The sequence below is a fragment of the Drosophila santomea genome, chromosome X, assembly GCF_016746245.2.
Source record: "Drosophila santomea strain STO CAGO 1482 chromosome X, Prin_Dsan_1.1, whole genome shotgun sequence".
NCBI lineage: Eukaryota > Metazoa > Arthropoda > Insecta > Diptera > Drosophilidae > Drosophila > Drosophila santomea.
The window spans coordinates 1142876-1166080 of NC_053021.2; the positions used below are offsets into that span (position 1 = coordinate 1142876).

The 23205-nt window shown below is 48.7% G+C and overlaps 1 protein-coding gene across 1 annotated transcript; it reads left to right on the forward strand.

Annotated features, from left to right (window-relative positions):
• Positions 1-16205: 16205 nt before the first annotated feature.
• LOC120457169 lies at positions 16206-23179 on the forward strand. Its single transcript, XM_039644451.1, has 7 exons — positions 16206-16438; positions 16494-18533; positions 18592-18721; positions 18779-18909; positions 18968-20738; positions 20793-21001; positions 21061-23179. The coding sequence occupies exons 1-7, from the start codon at positions 16301-16303 to the stop codon at positions 22999-23001; spliced, it is 6360 nt and encodes a 2119-aa protein (XP_039500385.1). The 5' UTR covers positions 16206-16300; the 3' UTR covers positions 23002-23179.
• Positions 23180-23205: the final 26 nt, after the last annotated feature.

Sequence of the window (23205 nt, forward strand, 5' to 3'; positions counted from 1 at the left end):
GCTCGCCGCTCAAGACGTGCCCACGGCAGTGGCAGCAGCAGCAGCAGCGGCGGCGACTTGGCCAAAAGCAACACGACCAGCACGAACACGAACACGAGCACGTCGCGGCGAGCCGAAGAAGTTGGCCAAGACAGAGTGGCAGCGACAGGTGCCAGAAGAGAGCCCGAGTGCCAGAGCGAACTGCAACGCGAAACCGGTTGGCAGCAGAAAGCGGGCTCAGAGCCTATTCTGTGCCTAATGCCGCAGACCCCACTGTGTCCCAGTCCCAGCCCCACTCCCACTCCCACTTCCACTGCCGCCCGCACCGCTTGCCGCTTGCCTTGGCCCGCGGATTGGGGCCGCCTTGCTGGATGGGTGTTGGGTGGTTTGTGGTGTGTTGTGGAGTGGGTGGTGCTGCACTTCCAAGTGTGAGGGGTGCATTCCTGGGGTATTTATGAAAGACACTTCTTCGCTAACGAGGTAATTATGGGTGTGAAACGAGGCACTTACTGCTAAGAGCATTCAGAGGACAAAGCGGATGGTCGTGCCTGAAACTCCCTCACTAGGAGTTCGAATCCGGTTGACAGTATTTGGTAGTACAATAGACCGGCGATGCAATCCCAAATCAGAATTTGCAAAAAATGGCAAAAAATTACATATTCATTTTTTTAACACATGTGGATAAGGAATAATGTTACGAGTTCAACGAGGTATGGCATTCCAGATTTGGACAAGTATTTTTACTGCTATCGAAAAAAAACTGATTATTTTTTATCTAAAAATCGAGGAAATTTTTTTTTGTAAAAATCTGATATTTTTATTCGGCGTTTTCGCCATAACTTGGCCAAAAATAAAGACTGTTTTGTGCTGCTAATAAACATGGCTAAATATCCACATCCCAATTTGTTTGATTTTGGAAAAATAAAAAATTTTCAAATTTGTGCATTTTCGATAAGGGGTACCATCATCAAAATTTGCGAAAAATATCAAAAAATTAGCATTTCAATGCATGTACATGGATCGATAGGGAATTTTGTTACGAATTCAACGAGGTATGGCATACTAGTTTTGGACAATTATTTTTACTGCTATCGAAAAAAAACGGATTATTTTTAACAAAAAAAATCGAAGAAAAAAAGAATGTTTCTAAAAATCTGATATTTCTAATCGGGGATCTCAGGGAGACTTGAACATAAAAAGAGGACAACCAGCAGACCAGTGTAAAGGAGTTGTAAGTTGTTTGTCAAGAAACAATCGAACAGCCGAACAGTCCAGTAATCGAACAACTTAATTAGCTCTGGCAAATCAGCCGCAAACAACGGACAATTGTTGGTGCACTCGATAAGTTGTTCGAAAACATGCACATAGCCATGTTCACCGGCAACTTTGGCAATTGTGGGCTCAAAGCCAGCGTCGAAGTCGAAGTCAAAGTCAAAAACCATTTAAGGTCGTCACAACTAAAGTTTGTTATTCCCTCTCTTTTGTTTCGTTTTTGCAAGTGTCATGCAAAAAATCAAATATCATGGCAATACCGCCGTGTAAAAATACCCCTTCCCCTTCCCATCCCCATCCACCTGCCCACTTCCCAATTTTCAGCAACGATTCTCATCTCTTTTATGTAACGGTCTTATTAGAGCCAATGCTGTTGTCTTATACCGCCGATCATTGGCCAAATACCGAATGTTGACGGTCATTCAATTTAGAGTCGACGGCATGTGGTGGCCATCCGTTCTTCAGCTGTTTTGGCTGGCTATTTGCGCCTTTTTTTGCTTGTTGATACCCTGTACAGTTGGAGAGGTAAGCTTAAGATGAGGCTCAACCTTTGAAAAAATGTATTCTGCTTCGTCTAACTTTTGAGGGTATATCACATATCTATGGGCTGTAAAGCACACTCTTTTTACGATTTTCTAGATTTATCGACCATCGGCCATCTGCCTCTTGGGCAACGAACCTTCTTGATGATTTCTCACTCACCTCTTGTGGCTAATTGGCTTCGTTGTTGGGATTAGTCTTTGGCTGCAAGTAGAAGAGGAGAGCGGCGAGAAGCAAATTAGTTGAAATCCGTCATAGTCATCGGTAGTCGGAGTGGTAGTCTCCCCATTGATTAATGCAATCCTCCCAACCCAATCCACACCCAATCCATTCCAATCCAACCCTAGCCAAATCGAATCGACTTCACCATTTCCATTTGCCACTCGCAGGGCTCCGGCTTTTTATGGGTGTTGTGCCAACTCATCCGAAAGCCACCACGCTACGATCACAATTACTTGGCCATTATGTGATGCAGCCAGACATTATTGCCCATTAGCAGCTTTTTGTCGATGGGCCAAGAAAACGTGAGCATGAGGCAGCCGTAATCACTCACAGAACCCACTTCAGCTCCCTGACTAACCTGATTTGGTTTGGTTTGGTTTGGTTTGGTTCGCCCTCCTATCTCCCGGCATCTCCTATCACAGACACACCCTCCGCCCAACCCCTTTTCCAATTCCCGCTAATCGCAGATGCTCCTATTGCATCTGGTCTGCTTCAGCCCGAAATCTTGTTGAATCCGATTTTTCCCCTTGGGCATACAAAATGCAAAGGGTACAGAGACGGCTCCCACAAAACGGTGGTTGAAAGTGAAACTTTGCCCGCGGCCTCTTCGTCGATTTGTTTATTTTCGGCAGTTTATTATTAAATGCGTTTTCAATTTCACTAGAAAGCATGAAAGTACGGCCTTTTAATATTCTTGCCGGGCAGAAATCCCAGCGAAATGGAGAAATATACAAACAATTTGGCCGCGTGCTCGCACCTGACATGAATAAGTCAACAAGTCAACAAGTGTTCGCCCTGTCCTTTTCCTTTTCCATCGGACTCTCTCTTGCGCACGCCCCCCAAATGACAAGTGGGGCTGACAATAAAGGGAGGAGGAAAGGGGTAAGGGACAACTGATGGGATGCGGCTAATCTGCTTGCCAGTGTCTTGAGGGAGCCTTCTAGTGGCAAAACAAAAGACTTAGGCAACGAACTTGGGGGGAAACCAAGGAACACCAAGGAACCAAGAAAGCTGAATAGATCTCTCGATGAAATTATTATAATAATTACTGACAGCTGCCTCTCCCAGTGGCGGATCATCTGCCACTCGCTCGCATATCCGTCGATTGGCCCGACTCTTCGACTCTTCGACTCTTTCCGGCTTACGGATTACTGATTACTGATTATTACTGACTGTCTTGCGGCTTCTTTGGCCAAAACGGGCGAGGAGTTGGAAGAGCGACTGACAAATTGATATGCACATTCGGCGACATTAGCATATGTCGCGTATGCCTTAATTAACTATTCCGCTCAGCTAATATCGGTTTCACCCACCCCACAAGGGGCGTTTGGGGCCCTGGTGGTAAATTGTGGACTGTGGATGACTTGACGCACGAGTATTTCAAATTTTTAAGAAAGTCTCGACCAGCACTTCCCATATGAAAGTTTTGCTCAGCGGCGCGGGTTGAATGACTCAGAAATCAAAATAAAAACTTGAGAGAACGCCATAGTCGAGTGTCGCGACTATTAGATACCCGTTACTCAGAAAGAGCAGCGCTACATTGAGATTGAGATAGGAAAGCGAGTGCTGTTGCATGCAGAAATTGGAAGATTTTACATGTTACATACTTTTCAACGAATCTAGCATACCCTTTCACTCGACGCGTGTCGCGTATAATTAAATTTGCTTTTCTTGTTTTCATCGCTTGCCAATAAACATTTTAGGGGGCGCAACCCAAGTGAATAGGTAAAAGTTTCCTAGTTGACATCATCGGCCACTTGGATTGCAAAAACCTTTAATTCGCCATTAAGTGTGCAATTAAAACATATATAAATGCTATTGGCGCATTAAAGGGCACCCGAAACCGTCGTAAACGTATCGTCATTTGATTGCCAAAGTGCATTAGCTGCCCCAGCTCTTGGTTTTGCCCTTTGGCATGGTATACCATTTCCCTGGAAACTAAAGTCAAGTTCAGAATCATTTCGCCACTTTACTTTTAGTAGTTTTAATTGTTGATGCTGAGAAGCCGCAGCAAACAACACAGCGATATTAATGTAACAGCAGACGCGAAAATATACGAGGGACTGCGCTGCGGTCGTAAAATTATATTCATGTGCCCAGAAGAGGGGGGGAGGGGGGTTTCCGACTGCGGTTTTCCACTTTTTCATTGCCGGAGTGGGGATTGCATTAAAAAACGTGAGTGCGTGAAATGCCTACAACAAAGTCAAACATTGCATTTGCTGCCTGCCTGCCTGCCTTTTGGGCAATCACTTCGGTTGTCCAGTTTTCATTGCTGTAATTGCTAGTGTTATTGTTATTGTTTATTGTTTATTGTCGATCTCTGTTTTGGGGCCAACGAAATGTGTCAATGCGGGATGAGCGTTCCAGGTGGGAAAATAGCCATTTCGGGCTGTTTTGATTGGTGATTCAATGCCAGCGCTCTGGTGGAGTTTGGAGATCTGCTAATCAGCCTTGGCCAAACGGATTGCCAACGAAGTTATTGATTGCCTTCGCAATCTGCATCGCAAAAGCATCACAATGATGAGTGCGGAATAGCAAAGAATTTCCTTTAATTTGTCGCTCAAAATCCTATCCCCCATGCATTGTATTTATATTCGCTTCCAACTTAACAATAGTTTTTGCTTCTCACGCGCCAAGTTAGCCGCACCGTTAGCATTACTTAATATTGCTAAAAGAAATGGACTTCCATGGTGGTGCCTGTTTGATCTTCAATACATTGGCCACGTTTACGTAATCAAGTCGCAAGCGCATTGTTTCTGCGGCCAGCAAACTAGAAGCGAGTCGGGGGAAAGAAGAAAGCGAGGGGACCACAACAAAATCAAAACCCCAATGCTTTCGATTTCTATTTAAATATGCAAATCGACCAAAGACAGGCAGCAGCCAACGAAGCCACATCTCAGCCCTCAGCCCATCCAGCGCGGACTAAAAAGAAATTCCCATCAATTAATTTGTTTCTTTCATCTCAACTTTTCGGTGTTTTACGGTGTTTTTTTTTGTTTTATATTTTTTTGTTTTTTTTCTTTTGGGATGCCAGTGCTGTTGTCCATGTGGGGTGCACACTTTTCTATGCAGCGATTTTTGCACACCACACACCACACACCACAACACCACAGCACAGCAGCTTTGGGGTAAAATAAGATTTGAATTATAAACAAGAGAGAACGCTATAGTCGAGTTCCCCGACTATCTGATACCCGTTACTCAGCTAGTGGAAGGGAGAAGGAGAGTCTTAAACACAGTTTTTGGCGGTTTGTAGGCGTTATAGTGGGCGTGGCAGAAAGTTTTTTGGCAAATCGGTAGAAATTTACAAGACTAATACAAAAATGAAAAAATATCAAAACATTTTTCAAAAGTGTGGGCGTAGCAGCTTTGGGCGGTTTGTGGGCGTTATAGTGGGCGTGGCAGAAAGTTTTTTGGCAAATCGATAGAAATTTAGAAGACTAATACAAAAATGAAAAAATATCAAAACATTTTTCAAAAGTGTGGGCGTGGCAGTTTTGGGCGGTTTGTGGGCGTTAGAGTGGGCGTGGCAACATGAATCGACAAACTTGCGCTGCTTCTATGTCTCTGGAGTCTGTATGCTTAATCTCAACTTTCTAGCTTTTGTAGTTCCTGAGATCACAGCGTTCATACGGACGGACAGACAGACGGACAGACGGACAGACGGACAGACGGACATGGTCATATCGACTCGGCTATTGGTCCTGATCAAGAATATATATACTTTATATGGTCGGAAACGCTTCCTTCTGCCTGTTACATACTTTTCAACGAATCTAGTATACCCTTTTACTCTACGAGTAACGGGTATAAAAAGTTAAGTTGGTCGTAAATAACGTTCAAAGGCGTCCGAAAATCCCAGCAAATGCCCGGCTACAACAAGAAATCTCTTTGGTTTTTTCCAAATTCGGTATACTAAATATCTCGGTGTGCGTGGTGTGTGGTGTGTGGTTAATAATTTTACGGTTGCCTGTGTTTTGATTAACATTTAAAAGGCGTAGCAATTAATTTGTAAAACGACCGCTGGAAAAATTAGGCAGATACGCGTATGGAGATGAAAGGAGTTCATTGTCTAAGGAATTCATACATGCATTTAAATATGACAAAATGATAATAAAGTGATGATGATATGGGAAAATATGAAGTCATAAGTAAAGCAACACTCAGAGTGCAATTTCAGATGCAAAATGCTTTCAGGGCTTGCCCTTTGAAATGCAAAACTATTCGGTTTGGCTGGAAAGTGATACAAGTAGTTGTAATATTTCAGCCGAGTCCAGAGAAAGCTCATAAAGTGCGGTTCAGTTGGCAGACCCCGACCCCAATCACACCGCACATCTCGCGAGATCAGGCACACTTGCTGTTCCCATGCCCAAAATTTCCAGCCCAGAAGATTCCCATAAAGTACAAGACCTGAACCGCGCGGAGAATTGTAACAATACGGAGAAGAACAATACAATACGGAGCCAACTGCAGGCGAATTTCTGTTGTTTTCTACGTGCTGAGCTTGCATGTTCCCATAGTGCAGCCGGCTTTCTAAGCCGAAGAGTCACTCATCGAAAATGGCTGGGCGCGGACTGTGGCTACAAATCAAATTGTTTTAGATCTTTAACTCGCTGTGTCCAACTATAATGGTTATGTGCCATTGCACAGGGTTTCCTTTCCCCTCGAAGCTCCGCGATTCGCCGCCTTGTGCCGGGGCTTTCACCTGCGGGCTGCAAGTGCCAGCAGACGTCACGTACGACATGGAACTCATGGAGCACATGGAACGCCCGCCGCGCCCAGCCTTGACCTACAGCACTGGTTTGCTCTTGGGCTGGCACTCTGAGTCGGACTCTGCCTCGGACTTGGACTTGGACTAGGCATGGCCCAAAAGGGGGGTTTGGAGTGGCACTCCACTACCTGCGTTCGTCGAAAAGCACTAGGAGTGCTGCTGACTGGGGAAATTTCTATGCAGCATACCGCCCTCGATCGCGACTGCCAAGCAAATCTGAAGAATCGGACATGGAGCAGCTGCTAATGATCTCCCAATTTGGCCAGTATCGAACTCAAGATGCTGCTAATTAGCGCTCAGCGTCAAGCAGAGGCCCAATCCCCCCGCCAGTTGGTAAGGTAATTAAGCCAAGTCGCTGGCCAAACACCCACGATCCTGTCCTGCTCCCAAGAGATAAATACCTTGCCAACGCACGCTTGCAGCTCATTAAACTCAATGAGAGCCAGCTGGCAATCGACGAGAGCGGTGAAATGAAAGACAATGAAATGTTTGCGTTAATATTATGAAAATACTTGTGCGCGTTGGCGTCGCCTTTTCCGCAGCGGGGGCGGGGCGGCAGTGGGGGCGTGGCGTGGCGCGTGGACAGAGCGCTCATGCTGCAGGAAATGAATACGCAAAGTTACGGCTCAACAAGTGCTTTAGTCGATTCGGTGACGGAAGCCGCGCTAATGTTTATTGGGGCATGGGAGTTGCGCATTCATAATGTGTGCGCACAACATATTTGCACTAATCTGCAGGCTCAGTCGGCCGTGTGTGTGTCCAGACCTCCAGTAGTCCAGTCCAGCGACTGATGACACATTTCCGAGCAGGTCCGCCAGTTGCAGCAGCCATCGCCGCCATCACCGCCGTTAACTGTCCATATGCAAACGGTTGCGGCAGTTGCATCTCTGGCAGTGGGCAACATTTTTAGCTTTGTTGTTAATTTGAAAAACGACGGGAGCGAGAACGTGTTTTTTTGGGCCAAGTCGCCAGTTAGCCAGTTAGCCAGAGAAGTCACAGTAGTCACAGTGGCCTCTCTGAAGTCAGGTAAGTCAGGAAAGTCAGGAGGCCGGCGGAGCCAGGGAAGCCAAGGAAACGGGTTACACTAAGCTGGCAAAGCAAGACGAGGCAAGGCAGGCATGCCAATCCAGCGATCCGGCGATCCGGCGAATGTGTGGCAACATCTCCGCGGTGGCTCAGTTGAACTTTGCGGTCCGCAGTGCGTCGAGCACTGGAACAGATTGCAGCACCGCGATTGCGGCATCCCAAAAGCCTCGTTCCTTCCTCCCCAGGCCTCCGTCCTCGTTTGCACTTTAGATTTCGGTGCAAGAAATTCTGAAATACTCGGTTTGGTGGAACGTGGCCAAGCGAGTTGCCATCATGTTTCGAATGTATTCCCAAACAAGAGGGAATGCAGCTCCTTTGGTACATTGACATCGTCTAGCAAAAGAGTATTTGAAATGGCTTGGCCAGCACATTTCTACAATGCTTATCACTATTTGTGCAATGTTATGTGGCACACTGGTAACGAATGTGTAAGAAACTCCACTTTCGGATAGCATTCGCCAAATAGAAATGTCCAACTGCTGAGCATAATTTAAGGTGTCCAAATATAAACAAATATAAACAGACCGCTCTATCGAAACTAGAGAGTTTTCGCTATTTATTGGCAAGCAGACTAAAACAAAAGTTTCGCGGCTGATCATCGCCAGAGATAGGGAAATACCATAATTAGCGCGGAGATGCTAATCAATCGGCCGATTAAAGCCGCCTGCTCAAAAGTCTGTGGCCTACGGATCACTTTTCCCTGCATACTTGTGGGCGAAAGGAAAATTGTGTGGCACATTGTACGAGGCATACACTCGGGGGCAAGTGGAAAGTCTAATGAATGCGAACTTGAAACGTCGGAGGAAAGCGGAAAGCAGAAAATGGGAATAAGGGGGGAAAATTGGAGCTCCAGACACCGAGCACACTTTATCAGCTTCAGCAAAAGTAGCTGCCCAGCTTTTCACTCCCTTCTTTTCTTCCCTTGACGAGCAGCAGAAAATGCAGCAGAAAGGGTTGGGAAACCAGGCAGACAGCAGGAGATTCAGAAGATTCCCATTCCATGCTTTGCTATTCAACTGTGCTTCGTTATTTGTGCAGTGGCACACCAGCGGGGTTCCCTGGCTGTCCTTAGCATTACAAAAGCAAATCAGCAGGAACCGCAAGCGCTTATATGCCCCCTCCCTCGACGCAACACAAAGGACATTCTCGTTGTCACCTCCAACTCATTCCAGCTCATTGCCTTCCATGGCGAGAAGTGGCTGCTTCATTTGCTTGTCTGCGCTCCGAGTCAACTTACCTTCGTTGGGGCTCCGAGTCGTCCAATGGCAGTCTCTACTGTTAACCAATAACTTTGGCTCGCAATGTGGCAGCAAGGGTTGTCCAACTGCAAGTAGAACGAGAAGTAGGGGAGAATGAATGCATAAGTTGGGGCACTTTAATAATAACTCGGTACACAATATAGCCCGCCCGTCAGTGTTTGAAGCTGTTCTCGAAATACGCCGCAAATGGATTTCTTAAGTTGCTGCCACAGTTGGGGCATACTTTTGGGCACTTCTCTGAAGTTCGGTCAATCGCTCCCACGAGATGTAGAGCACTTTCCAGCCCGCACCACTCACTTACGCCACATCCACTCGGTGACCCACTCGAGAGTCTCAATCGATTCAGCATTGGTTCGAACGCAGATCTGGCGACGATCTTCAAGTGCTGAGTGCCTTTGTCTCCGCATTGGCTTCCCCTCGCAGGGAAAGTGCTGCCGGCAAGACAGCTTCCCCAAATGTAAACAGAATACCAAACAAAACAGTCGAAGCAACACGACACAGCAGCAGTTGCACATATAATGGACATCTAGATCAATCAGTGGCAATTCAATATGGACAAAAAGTCAGAGGAGGCGCAAGTGGAGGCGGAAGTGGAAGTGGAAGTGGAGGCAGTCCTACCCCAAATGATCGTCTTATTTCGATTGTTATTACAGTCGAAACTCCACAACTACGACCTCTCAAGCAAACACACAACTAATGGTGCTCCGCTGTTTGATTGGAGCACTTTTATGCTTTGGCCTTTGAAGAGATTTCATTGACAAATCAGCCAGCAAACACATGTTGATCTGCTGCTCTTGAAATGCTCATTGCCTGTTATGTACTAAGAAGGAATCGGTTTGGTTTGGGTGTGCCATAGTTCCAGACATAGACCCTATCGACCCGCATCTGGCCATGTGCATCCACCTACCCGTGCAACGGGGATGTTGAAAGGTCATTGGGCTTGTTCAGACGCCCGTTCAGACGGAGTTCGGAGCTGCCTCCTGCTTGAGCCTCTACTGCACTGAGAAGCAGTGTCAATGACACGCCCTTTGGCCCTCCGCTGCCCCACCTGCCACCTCCCACCAGGCGCTCATTAGTGCAGCTTTGGGGCCAGCGCCAAAGGCAGCCAAAGCAACACAACCTCTGCAGCGAGTGGCACGTAGAAGAAAATGCGCAACGCGGACCAAAAATGCGAAGCTCAAATAGCTGCTCGCTGGCCGCTCAAACATTTGCCAGCGATAAGAAGCTCTTTAGCCCCTTTATCCCCCAGCAGTCCCGACATGACGAAATGAGCAAATATTTGCGAATCCGATAAAGGCAGTGTTGGTGAGTAAAACACGCTGGATAGCATTCAAATTTGGAGCAGGCAAATGGTTCTAGGGCCTGTAGACTCCAATGGCTGCTCGGCTGCTCCCCTCTTATTATTTGCCATCAATCATTCTGCACTTCGATATCAATTATTAAGAACTGTCGGGCACGCACACAACCCCATGCAAATGGCGCACAATTGCTGCGCCTGCCATCCGTACTCATATTACGTTTTGCATGTCAGGGGATCGACATTCACGTAGAGCAGACAAGAGATCAGGCTGAACATCGCATAGAGATTGACTTCTATGCACCGAACGAAATTGAAAGGCTGCATAAGTGGGGTTATCAACTCTTGGTCGCGCATTACGCTCCGCTTTCTCCCAGTGCAAGCCCTTCAATTTCGATTGGTAACAGGAACTGGGAGCTTCGATCTTCGTGCAATTGCCTGGCGCTTGGCCTTTCAACGGCAGACGCAAATCAAGACTCCGAAAGAGAGCGTCTGCCGGCTGGCCCTCTTCTATTTTTAACCATCTGTCGATCTGATCCGATCCTCCCTCGTCCTCGTCCGCTAATAGATCGTGGCAATCATTTAATGGACATCCTACCCCGCTTTCCGCCTTGCGGTGCTGGGAACGAGAGAGTCGGGAGAACCGGGACCAGCATCTTCGCCTTGTAGGGACTCTATCCAAAGAGACGCCACCGCCCCCGCCCCCGCCCACGCCTTCTGCGACCATGCCACAACCCACATATGGTGGCCTGGCCATGACTTGGATTTATATTTAGTTCGCTTCCTGCTTCTGCTTCTACTTCTACTTCTACTTCTACTTCTGCTGCCCAGACACTCGAGATGAGCAGCATGGAAATGGAAATGGAAATGGATCGGGAATGGAAATGGAAATGGGAGGGAATGTCGCTGAAATCGTATCGATGGCACTCTGAAGTCCCTGGCTCCTCGTTGGCGTAGATTTATTGAACGGAAGCAGGAACAATACTTTCTTCTTCAGTATTCTACTGAACTGAACTCTGCTGTCAAATCATATTTTTGAGCATAGGAACTAAAATTAGATCCCACTTTCTTTTCGCTCTTGGCATCGCCTGGCATTAATAAAGAACTTCAGCTTAATTGCTTGGAAATGTATAAATAAACCAGAGAACGAAAGCGCCCTAAAAAATTATGACAAATGTGCTTTTTGTCTTCGCCCTCGAAATTGGAAATAGACAAAAATTGACTTTATTTGTGTTTTGGGAATGCGTAATTATAAGTGTGCATTTATGTGTGTCACTTCATGGCTTAGTCAATACAGAAGAAGAGCAGCATTCTTCAGCGCATCTCGAGTTACGCAGCATCGAAAAACCTGTTGGGAGCCCTCAACTTTTATTGTATGTTGCATGTAAACATTACGATGCAACTGCAACTGCAACTGCGGAACGCGAAAAGGGGCCTAGACTGGAGTACGGATATCGGGAGGAAAGTGCGCAATTAATGAAATCAGTTTTGCCTAGTTTCAATTGCCGGCAATTTGAATGCGAAATTAATTGAGACCGCAGCGGTAAACTGTCGAGTGAATTTTGCAGCCCCGTAGTTACTATATGCACACATGTCACCGACTGCCAGTCTGGATGTCTGGTTGTCTGGATGTCTGGATGTGTGGATGTGTGGAGGTCTGAGTGTCGAGTGTCTGGTGCTGGGGCTGGTCGGTCGTCATAGGGCTTCTCCCCAATGAGAGAGAGAGAGGGAAGGAAGAGGGGGTGCCTTTGCCTCTGAACTTACGTTCGCTGGGGGGGGAGATTCAAAAGTTTGCATTCACAGAATGAAAGGGCAGCCAGGAACTAAGTGCCTAGCTACATCGGCCAAACAAGTTCTGATTCTAGGAATACAGACTTCTCGCACCTCCCAGTGCGAAATTGGAAGATGATCTCAGGCTGATCCCAACCGCCAGGCCAAATTTGCATGAGTTTCAATTAAGTTAATAAAGCAATCTGCCCGCTACGCCACATTCGAATGGCATCTCATCACCAAATACCCTCAATTGCAATGTGCACGATGGGCAATCGATTTGCTCTGGTGCTCCAATTCCGATTCCACTTCTCTACGGACATTTGTGGGGAGTTGGCGCCCATGTGCCATCCCCTTTTGGGTTCGTCCCATCAATTGCTTGGCGGCAAGAGATTTCATGCTAGATTTGGCAAATTTGGAGCAATAAACTTTATGAATCGAGCAGCACAACAGCAGCAGCAGCACACAACCCATGTGCCATTGGGTCACCCCAGAGTTTTCTGATTCTGATTCGGATTCCTATTCCGTTAGCCTTTGGAACAATTAAGAACCGAGCGGAGTTTAATTGACGTCGCCAGGCCATTAATGCTAATTTGAGCCGATTTGGTGCGAGGTGCTTGAAGGTAAAGATCCAAAGATCTGAAGATCTAAAGAGCTGAACAAAAAGAGAAACCGATCGAGAAGAATGGGCTGAAAGAACAAACCGTTCTACGCATGAATCAAACACAAACAACCAAAAATCTGTAATTGTTTATACCAGATTTGGTTCCCATCCGGGAATTTCGAACGTTTGGCAAAGTAAGCAAAAGCGGGAATGCGAGTTAGGCAAAACCGTGGGGTTCTGGTACAAGAAATCTCCGATTTCAGCTCCAAATTCCCTGGAACCACTGAATCCAAACGATTCCAACTTGCGAATGTTTTCGCGTGTTGTCAACGAACCGATAAACAAACACCTAAAAATGGCAATCTTACAACTCGCCTCTTTCAAAATAAAAAGTTCGCATAAACAAAATCAAAAAAAAAACAAGAGAACGCTGTAGTCGAGTTTCTCGACTATCTGATACCCTGTCAGTGTGGAAATTTCTCCTTTGCACTTCCACTAGCTGAGTAACGGGTATCAGATAGTCTGGGAACTCGACTATAGCGTTCTCTCTTGTTTTTTATCAATTTTTATGCTGGGTGCTGGGTGCGGGGTGCGGAGTTCATATGATTAAATACATGTTTTTTATAAAAACGATAGAAATTTACAAAACCAAAGGGCGTTAGAGTGGGCGTGGCAAAAAGTTTTTTTGCAAATCGATAGAAATTTACAAGACCAATACAAAAATGAAAAAATATCAAAACATTTTTCAAAAGTGTGGGCGTGGCAGTTTTGGGCGGTTTGTGGGCGTTAGAGTGGGCGTGGCAACATGAATCGACAAACTTGCGCTGCTTCTTTGTCTCTGGAGTCTGTATGCTTAATCTCAACTTTCTAGCTTTTGTAGTTCCTGAGATCTCAGCGTTCATACGGACGGACAGACAGACGGACATGGTCATATCGACTCGGCTATTGGTCCTGATCAAGAATATATATACTTTATATGGTCGGAAACGCTTCCTTCTGCCTGTTACATACTTTTCAACGAATCTAGTATACCCTTTTACTCTACGAGTAACGGGTATAAAAACCAAACAGCGAATTCAGAGCGATAAATTAGCTTCGCCTTCGATTCTCGACATTGGCTTTGGCTTTGCCCCTTTGGTTTGCCCCTCTGGAGGCAGGTTTACTGCCCCTGCGCCACGAGGACTCCTGCCTCCGTTCCCACCACCACAGCGGAACGCCACGCACGCGCTGGGCATGAAGATGAAGATGGGAAGATGGGAAGGAGAATCGAAGAGGACGCGGAGGAATTTTATGCGCAGGCGCAGCCCAAAAAGGGCACCAACCTCTTCAAGATCTTGATTCCCAGCTTTGCTGCCTGCTTTTTTTGGGTAGGCCGACAATCCGGCAGCTGGCGGCGGCATCTCCAGTTGGACTCGGCCACAAGGATTCGTGAATACCCTGCTTTTTGAGATGGAGTATGCTTGACTTACTTCTTGGAGAGGCAATATTTGAAATAGTGGGCACAAGGTCTGTGGAATGCACAATGTAACAAGCATGTTGTGACTATGGAGCACAAATATTTATATTTTCAAGAAGACAGTGATTCATGCGAAGGATTCATGCCAAGTGATTCACATAAGTTATTCATGTGTTTTTCAAATGCGAGCACCAATCTATGCGAAATTGTTTTGGGAATGTTTGCTATACAAGTTGAAGCACCAAAAGCGTGAACGATGACGCGAAATCGTGCTCTGATGTCCGGGATCTGGACTCCGAAGAACGGGGGTGGGGCGATCGAGGGGAAGTCTTCGAGCGGATCATAATCCCGAGCGCAGTTCAATGTCAAGTTCGTGAGCCTCGCCTGCTCCTCCGCCCCCTCCTCCTCCTTGGATTTCTCCCCGGGGAAATGCGTTGTTACTGTTGTTACTGGTGAGCTCATCGCCAAGGGCCACTGGCCACGCCCCAGAGTGACGGCATGGGCGCCAAAAAGGAGTTCGCTCTCTCTCCTCCTCTCCCTCGCTGTCTCGCTGCCTCGCATGTTGAGTGCCCACTCGAGAGAGATTTGTATCTCAAGGACGCACTTAAAGGAGGCGCGAGTGGGAGGGCAGCCACATTTGCACGGGGTCATGGCCGTGAGTCACGCTTATGACACTCGGCAAGAAACGTGAGTCATTGCCGAAAGTTCCCTGATTCCCTAAAAAGTGCACGAAATTGGGCGCAGGAAGCAATTTGGGCAGAACGAAGTGCAAAAGCAAAACAAACTGGATTGGGGATCAGTGGAGTGAGGGAGGGGGCAAAGGGGAAGGGCGGGCAGAAAAGGAGTGCGACTCCCAATTATGCAATTAGAAGATAGTTCCTCTTCTTCTGTGGGTGCAGCTTCAATGTATTTGTTTCCGTTTCCATTTCCATTTCTGTTTCCTTTTACTGTTTTTATTCGCGCATTTTGTTTACCGTCGAGCCATTAATATTGCTGCTTTTGTTTTCGTTTGCTCGTTCGTTTGCAGCGGTGCTGGCAAGACAACAACACTGAGCTGGCCGAGTTTCATTAGCGTTACTTTAAACTAATTAAACACGCGAGCTTAACTAACTCACGCAATTAGTTCGTTTTTCGACAACAAAATTAATAGCAGCTGCCTGCGTTGCTGCCGCTGCTGCTGCTGTCGTTGTTGTTGTTGATGCAGGAACAGTTACTAGGGAAGCAAGTGAGAGCGAGGAAGTGATGGAAAGAGAGAGCAACGTCAGCCGGCTGCTGGACACACACACACACACACACACATGGGCGCACGCACAGGGAATTTTATTGATTTTTCACACTCACACAGTAACGGTAAACAGGAGCTGTGCGAAGATAACGGTAATAGAGGCCCAAAAGCGGACGCCAAAGATAATGGAAATGCGAAGCAAAATATAAACACAATAAGTGCATTAATCGCAACCCCGGTAAAACGGCATTTGCCTGCAGGCTCTCTGCGCCTCTCTCTCCCTCTCTCTGTCGCACTCGCTCTCTCCTGCAACTCCTTTTTGCTCCCTTTTTCCAGCAAAGATTTTGGCACACGCCCAAAAAGCAAAACGCCGCGCACTTAAAAAAAAACAGCCACAAACTTGCAAAAAAAACACATTTACCGTTAACCCTAAGGACTCACTTTTCTTCAGCAGAAGCGCATTTATGGCCGATCACTGTGGGCCAACTTCGCCGATTTGTTGCACTTCAACGTTTGTACGATGCGAAAACGCGCGCCGCGCATTCGCCTTCAAACACAAAACGCGTCCGCTCGCAGCGAATTCAAAACACGAATGAAAATGAGGGAAGTTGATAACCAGACCACAAATTGATAAAGGCAAAGTGACCAAATACCCAAACTGCTCTGCACTGGCAACACTGGCGCGGTGTGTGTCTCGGCTAAATATTCTGGCGATCTGGCAGCGCCGTTTTAAAACGGTAAACGGTTTAAAGTTTTTCCCTTGCATTTCTGTCTCACGTGTTTGGTTAATTTGTTTTTTGTTAATTAAGTGAGTGAAAAATGCTTATTTGGCACCTGCTGCTCTGGCCCACACTAATAGCCAGTGCCCCCCCGCGGCCACTAACCGACCAAAAGGCCGAGGTGGCCAAGCTGCGAGCCGAACTAGAAAAAGCTCTAGAACACGACAATGGAGCACCAGTAAGTAAAATCGCATTTGGATGCCTTTTCAATTAACACTCAAAGCCGATCCCAGCCAGGAGTGGTGGTGGCGCCCACGTGGACCCAGCAGGCAGGCCAACCGCCGCCTGGAAAGGGTTCCAAGGTGGTGGTGGACCACAGCTCGCTGAGCAGCGCCTTCGCCATTCGCCAGGAGATTCAGCAGGCGGTGGCTCACCAGGGCCAAAACCAAGAGGTCCTCCAGCTGGAAGCTCTGCTGAAGGCCAGGGGCAGCAGCAAGGAGAGCCCGGCTCAGGTGTCCAAGTCCCGTAAGGAGCAGCTACTGGGCGCCACCGCACAGGAAGCCAATGTGGTTGAGTCGCATTCGACATCGCAGATCGTCGATCTGGAGCAGCTACAGCGCCTGGAGCTGTCCAAGAGGCGCACCCGCGACATGCTCATTCTGGGTCGCATTGAGGAGTTCCTCAACTATAGCATGCCGACGGACGTGGATCGCTGGCTGACCCTGCAGGCCAACGGAAGCGTTTACCTAGTGGGTCAGCAGCGGGAGGGCCTCCTGGTTTTCTCAGAAGATTTTACACCATTGCAGCCCTATGGCCACCCCTTTCCCATGACCGCTATCCTAGGAATGGATCGCTGGAACAGGAGACTGCGTATGCAGGAGGGTTTGCTGGTGATGGCTTCCCAAGATCAGCTTATCTGGCTGCGATTGGAGCCCAGTCTTGGGCTGACACCCATCTGGCACTGGTCGATTGGCTCGAATGTGACCGAGATTAGAGCCTTCAACTTGGAGGGACAAGATTACCTCGCTCTCGTTGCAAATCACACGCTGAATGTCTACGTTTATGATCTCGAGGCGGAGGAGTTCTGGATCGCACAACGTGTGCAAATGGCAGAAGCGATCTCCAACCTGGCCGTTCTTGATGCAGGAAGGGAACTGCTCCTGGCAGTGGGTCAGTGGGACGAGGTTCTAATATACGCCTGCAGCTCGAAGGGGCAACCGCTGCACCTGCGCCAACAAATCAGTGCCCCCGAGGTGGCCGGCGTTACCGCCTTTCAAATGGGCGGACGCAGCTATCTGGCGCTAGGTGGAATATTGCCGCAGATCCTGGTCTACGTGCAGGGCCAGCTTGTGCCGCGCACCATTCTCGGCCAGAACTTTGGATTCGTAGACCACTACCTCCCCATTCCCGTGCGCAGTTACAGAGATGACCTGCTCCTGCTCGTCCAGCATCGAGTTGCCTTTGACACGCACTCACTGCTCGTCCTGGAGGTTTTGGTTTGGAACGGTGAGGCCTTCGAGGCGGGCCTGCCGCCACCTTGTGGTACTAGCTATGGAGCGGGCTGCATGCTGGATCAGGATCGTGAGGCTGGCATTTCAGGAGCTGTCCTGGTCCGCCGCTTAAATCAGCCACCGCTGGTCCTGGTGCCCAGGAAAGAGGCTCCTACTGGCATTTTTCGGCTAGAAACACAATTGCTGGCAAGGAATTCGGAGGCACAGGACCTGCTGGAGATACGCCAGTTCATGCAGGATTGGGTGCACGAACAGGAGGCGCTGATCCAACTAGCTGAGCAGCTCTTGATGGAGGATAAACCGGAGAGCCATCACCACGAGGAGCTATCAACTCCACTGGTTGTCAGCGAGGGCGGCACCGTTGAGGAACTTTTTGTAAACGGAGCTCGCTGGACGGGAGCGGACGCTGTTGTGGATATAAACTCGCTGCTCCAGCAGATTCTTGTGTTGGACAGGGCATTGGGTTCCAGGCGATCGAAACGCCAGCCAGAGACGCTTTTCAACTTTCACTACGAGCAACTGGAAGTGGAAGACATTGAAGCTGCGGAGTTAATCTTGGAGCAGCTCAACCATGCGACGTTCTATATCCAAAATGGCTCCCTGGACTTGCCGCTGGGAACGCTCAATGTTGAGCAATTGGAACTTCTGGAAGCCCCGAAAGTGGAGCTCGTTCCGGTCCAGGGTGCAGAATCCCACGAATCTCTGAAGTTAACTACGGACTTGGACTGCATTTTTATCAACGAAATGGAGTGGGACAAGCTGCTCCAAGATCTGGTGTGGCGCCATCAGCCTCTCAAGCTTTCTCAGTTGCATGTAGAGGGAGTAAGTGGATCGTTCGCCAGTGTTTTTAATCCCTAATTGAATATTTGACATCCTACAGCCGGTTATTTTCGAAGACGTACTGAACTTGCACTCCCTGAACGATCTGAGCTTTCCAGGAGACTATCTCTGGTCGCAGGGAAATGAGACGAGTGTGGTCCAGGCACCGAAGGAGTTTACACAAACGCTTTGTGAGTAGTTTAAGCGGAAAAGAGGAATTCTCTTCTAAGACTCCCTATCATCAACAGCTGCCAATGCCGTGGACACGTCGGGAACCATCAACGCGGTTTATCCGCAAGATGTCATCACGCTCAGTGATTCCCAGGAGTGGCCGGGATTGGTAACCTTCTCCCATTTGGAGGTTTCTGAGGAATTGGAGGTACGTATTTGAATGGCCATCCACTGGTTCTTATAAGTGAGTCCGTATCACCAACTAGCTCAATGGCAGCGCCCAGGGAAGGCAGTTCGAGGAGGCACCTTTAAATCCCACTCTGCTGGAGTCACGTGTCATCAGTGCCGACTGCCATTTCGAGCAGCTTCTAGTGCGCGGCCCTGTGCGGCTGCTTCAAAAAGTGGACAACGACAGCTTCGACTCTCTGCTAGGAGATCTCGTCCAGCGCTCGCCGAACTCCGACCAAGAACTGCAGATACGTGGACCCAAGCGCGTTGACCAGCTGCTTTTGCCAGTAGATGCTCATGTCGCAGATGATCAGCTAAGTGGAATTTCGCTCAACGACTTTGTTACCAAGCACACGCCACAAACGCTTTCGAATCTGACGCAACTCGGAGGGTATGTTTACTTCCATCGGCTGGAGCTTGGGAAAGAGTCTTCCTACGACGGCGTTCGCCTGGAGGAACTACTCTCCAAAAGTCTACGACTAGATGGGCCAATTCCTCTGAGTTCTCCCCACACACGCCTTCGGTTTGTTGGGCATGCCCCCAATTTCACCCGACTACAAGTTGATAGCACCTTGAACGAGGTGCCGCTGTCAAGTGGCTACCAGCTGGTCCATGAACCGCTTCATCTGGCCAGAGCGAACTTTAGTCGTCTGGAGGCAGGGCAGGCGCAGGTTAACCATGATGTCGCTGGTGGCGGACTCCTTAATGGAAGAAACCTGAGCAATGTGCTACAGGAGCAACCTAGGACTTGGTCGGGTGAAGTGCACGTTCAGGAGCTCATTCTTCCCCAGGGTGTGCAAGCGAACCAGCTGCAGGGCATTAAGGCAGAACTTCTGCTGGATTTTCTGCAGCAACTGGACGAGCTGCCGCCGCTGATCCTTCAGGGTCGCATCCAAGTCGAGCGCATCGCCGTCAACGGTTCGGTGCAAGTAGCTGAAACCTTGAACACGCAAGCCTTCCACGAACTTCAGAGGCAAGTCGTTTGGTTGGATAGACAGAACGAACTGAGGACGCGCTGGACTCTGAAAGAATCTCCCCAGTTCCAGCAGAACCTGCAGGTTCTGGGCAGCTTCAACGAGCGCCTGCTCCCGGAATTGCTGAATGACATTGTGCCGCGCTCCGACGGGCACGAGGTGCTAATCGAGGGCACCAAAAGCTTCCTGGCTCCCGTTTACATAGGAGAACTTCAACTGGCTGCACTGAATGGGATTCCCTTCAAGCATGTGGCCAACAAAGTAAACCCGCTGCACCTCACTGGAAATGTCCGCATTCAGGGACGCATCTTTGTGGAGGAGCTGCAGCTGAATGGCCAAATAAACGGGGATCTGGACTTCCCTGCTGACCTTGAGAGACTACTCCGCTGGGATCCAAGCGCGCGAGGCTTCGTGCATCGGGGAGTCGTCGAACTTCCAAAAAAGGAGCTGCAAAGCCTAGTGGTTCTGGGCCACCTGAAGAATCGCAGCCGTGAGCCCGTTCAGGAGCTCTTTGATCAGCTAATCTTCAAGCAGCAGCGTGGTATACATTTGCATGGTCACAAAACGTTCACAGGCCGACTTCGCATTGAAGATGGAGCACACATCACACGCTTCAATGGACTCAACATAGGACAGCTCCTGGAGAATCTAATCTATATAGATTCACAGGCGGAGACGCTGTTGGAAACACCTGTTCGCTTTGCGGCTGATGTTAAAATGGATCATCTGGAGGCAGATCGCCTTGTGCTGTCGGGGGAGCTGCTCAATGGATGCAATGTGAGCCAGTGGCTTCGGGACACTATTCGGGTCGATTGCGATCTCCAAGTGCCCGAGGGTGAGTTCAAGATTTATCTCTTTACGATTCCATTCAATCATTTGTGCATTTCAGTTGCGTTTGCAAGGGGATCGCTGGACGGTAATTTCTTGGAGGCAGTGGAGCTTAACCAAGTTAATCTCTCACTGGTTGTCACCCGCTTCACGGAGCAGCACCTAAGTGATCCCCTAGAGGCAGATGATTTGCTCCTAGATGGGCAGCTGATGGTGGGGGGCAATGTAAATGGTCAAAATCTTTCCCAGGAGTATGCCAACACTCTAATGGTGAGTTGACCACGCCACTATGTACTCAAATCATCCACAACCCTCACTTACATCCTTAGATTAACCCTTCGGGAGAGCAGCAAGTGGATACGCCCTTATTGTTGTCTAGCATTACTGTCAGCGGATCCCTGGAGGTTACTGCTCCAGTTAATGGTCTAAACCTGAGTGATGTGGCAACTTTGGGTGAAGATCCAGTGCGGCTGCAGTCGCCGCTGTACTTTGACACACTGCATGCTCCGTTTTTAAGGGCGCATCAGAACCTCAACGGATTCGACTTTAGGGATTGGTACGAAGGAAGCCTATGGGCAAGGGGTCGGGAGCAGCAGGAAATTAGCGGAAACTGGCGCGTAAAGAAACTGCAGGTGAAGCAGGGCGACGAGCTGCGACCACGTCGACAAACTGCAGAAGAGAGCTACCGGGAGTTCTGCGAGGGTTTGGCCAGGATTCTCCTGCCTTACAAAGTCCAGAAGCTGCAAAAGAGATTCGAATTGAATCAGGAAAAGGATCAGGAGAACATTCGCCGAGTATTCGATTTGGAGGCCCCCGGGGGTATCAGTTACCTCTTGGTCAACGAGCAAGGCTGCTGGACCCGCATCCATCGCTGGAATGGATCGTTATTCGATCGATCCGGAGCCTTCAAGAGCGGGCCCGTGGACGAGGCAGTGGCTTTAAGAGTGGGAAACACGAGCTCAAACCAGGAGTTTGCCTTTATGACCAGCTACGAGTTGCAGGATGATCAGACCGAGCCGCGCTGGAATTGCAGTGAAGGGAAGCCCATTCTACTGAGCTGGAAACTGAACAAAACGAAGACCACTGAGCACATGGAACTATCAGCGGACACCTTAAGAAATATCAAAGATCAATACGAGCAGCGCAAGAACCAACCACTCCCCAATCCCAGTTACCAGCAAGCTATCAAGTATCTGCAACGGCCCACCATCAAGTCTCTGCTCGGGTCAAAGTGGCAAGAGGATAAACAGGAACTGAGTCCTTCGGAGATGGCCAGAATGCGAAGACGTCTGCTAGACACCTTGGAGTTCCGGTTGCAGACGGAGGTGAACATTACTCAACTAAGTATTCCAGAAAGTGATCTATTCGACGAGCACTTGGTGGAGGATTTCCTGGAGTTGATGCGCCAGTTGCGATCCTTGCGACGCCGTCTAGATACAGAGACCCTTCCACTGCCAAACACGCCGGCCAGAGTTCTGGCCGCACGGAGTGCCCAGCTGATCTGGCCAACGTTGCAGGAGTTGCGAGAGGTTTCGGCTTTGAATGGAAACGCCTCTGGGTTCCAGGAGCAAGTTCTGGAGCAAATGCTGCTGGATGTGCTCACGCTGGCCAACGAAGAAAATGGCGCGGGGGATGATGACAAGCTACATGCTGTGATTCAGAGATTGAGAAACCTCAAAGCAGAGCTTCATGGGCAGGAAGATGACCACGAGGGATTTGCTCCCTCCTCCTCGGACAGGAAAGAGCAGTTTCTGCCTCTGCCAGCTGTCGACTGGAGACCCGTTCAAACACTTCGCCTTGCCGTGGGGCCAGCCAACCGTCCGCGACTTCTTTACGCCCGGCTGACCGTGGTGACACCAAGAGATGAACCTCCGCCCACCACGCCCTCCACTGCTCCAGCCGCCCACATCCAACTGCATCACGCAAATGGATCGCTCTTTCAATCGCTGGCAGGGGAGCACGGAGCTCGCCATCTGACATCTTTGCGGGTACGAGATGAGACACTGCTAGCGTTCGTGGAGGGCTGCTGCCGGATAAGAGTTCTAATCTATCGCGGTGTGCAGGGATTCGTGGACTTTGCCCGCTTTCGCGCAGCTGGCGAAGAGCTTAAGAATGGAGATGGGGAGGTCTTGCAGTTGCTATCCCTACGCCTGCCGCTCAGTCGGCAGCCCGGAGCCATGTACTTCTTGGCGGTGGTTCAAGCCCGACGCGTCACTTTCTACGAAGTTGTAGTAGCCGGATTACTGGAACCGTGGCTAAAATGCTCATGATTGAGGAGCTCGTTGGATTGAAATGTATATGTAAAGAATTTCGTTGCTAAAATGGATGATAGTGAGTAGCTTATAGATGTAGTTGGTTATCTTTGTTAACTTTGTATAATTGTTATAATACTACAATTATCTTCGTAGTTGTAAATAAAAGTTGGTTTGTTGATGTTATGTAAAAGTATTTAAGAGAGGGCTCAATTAAAGGTC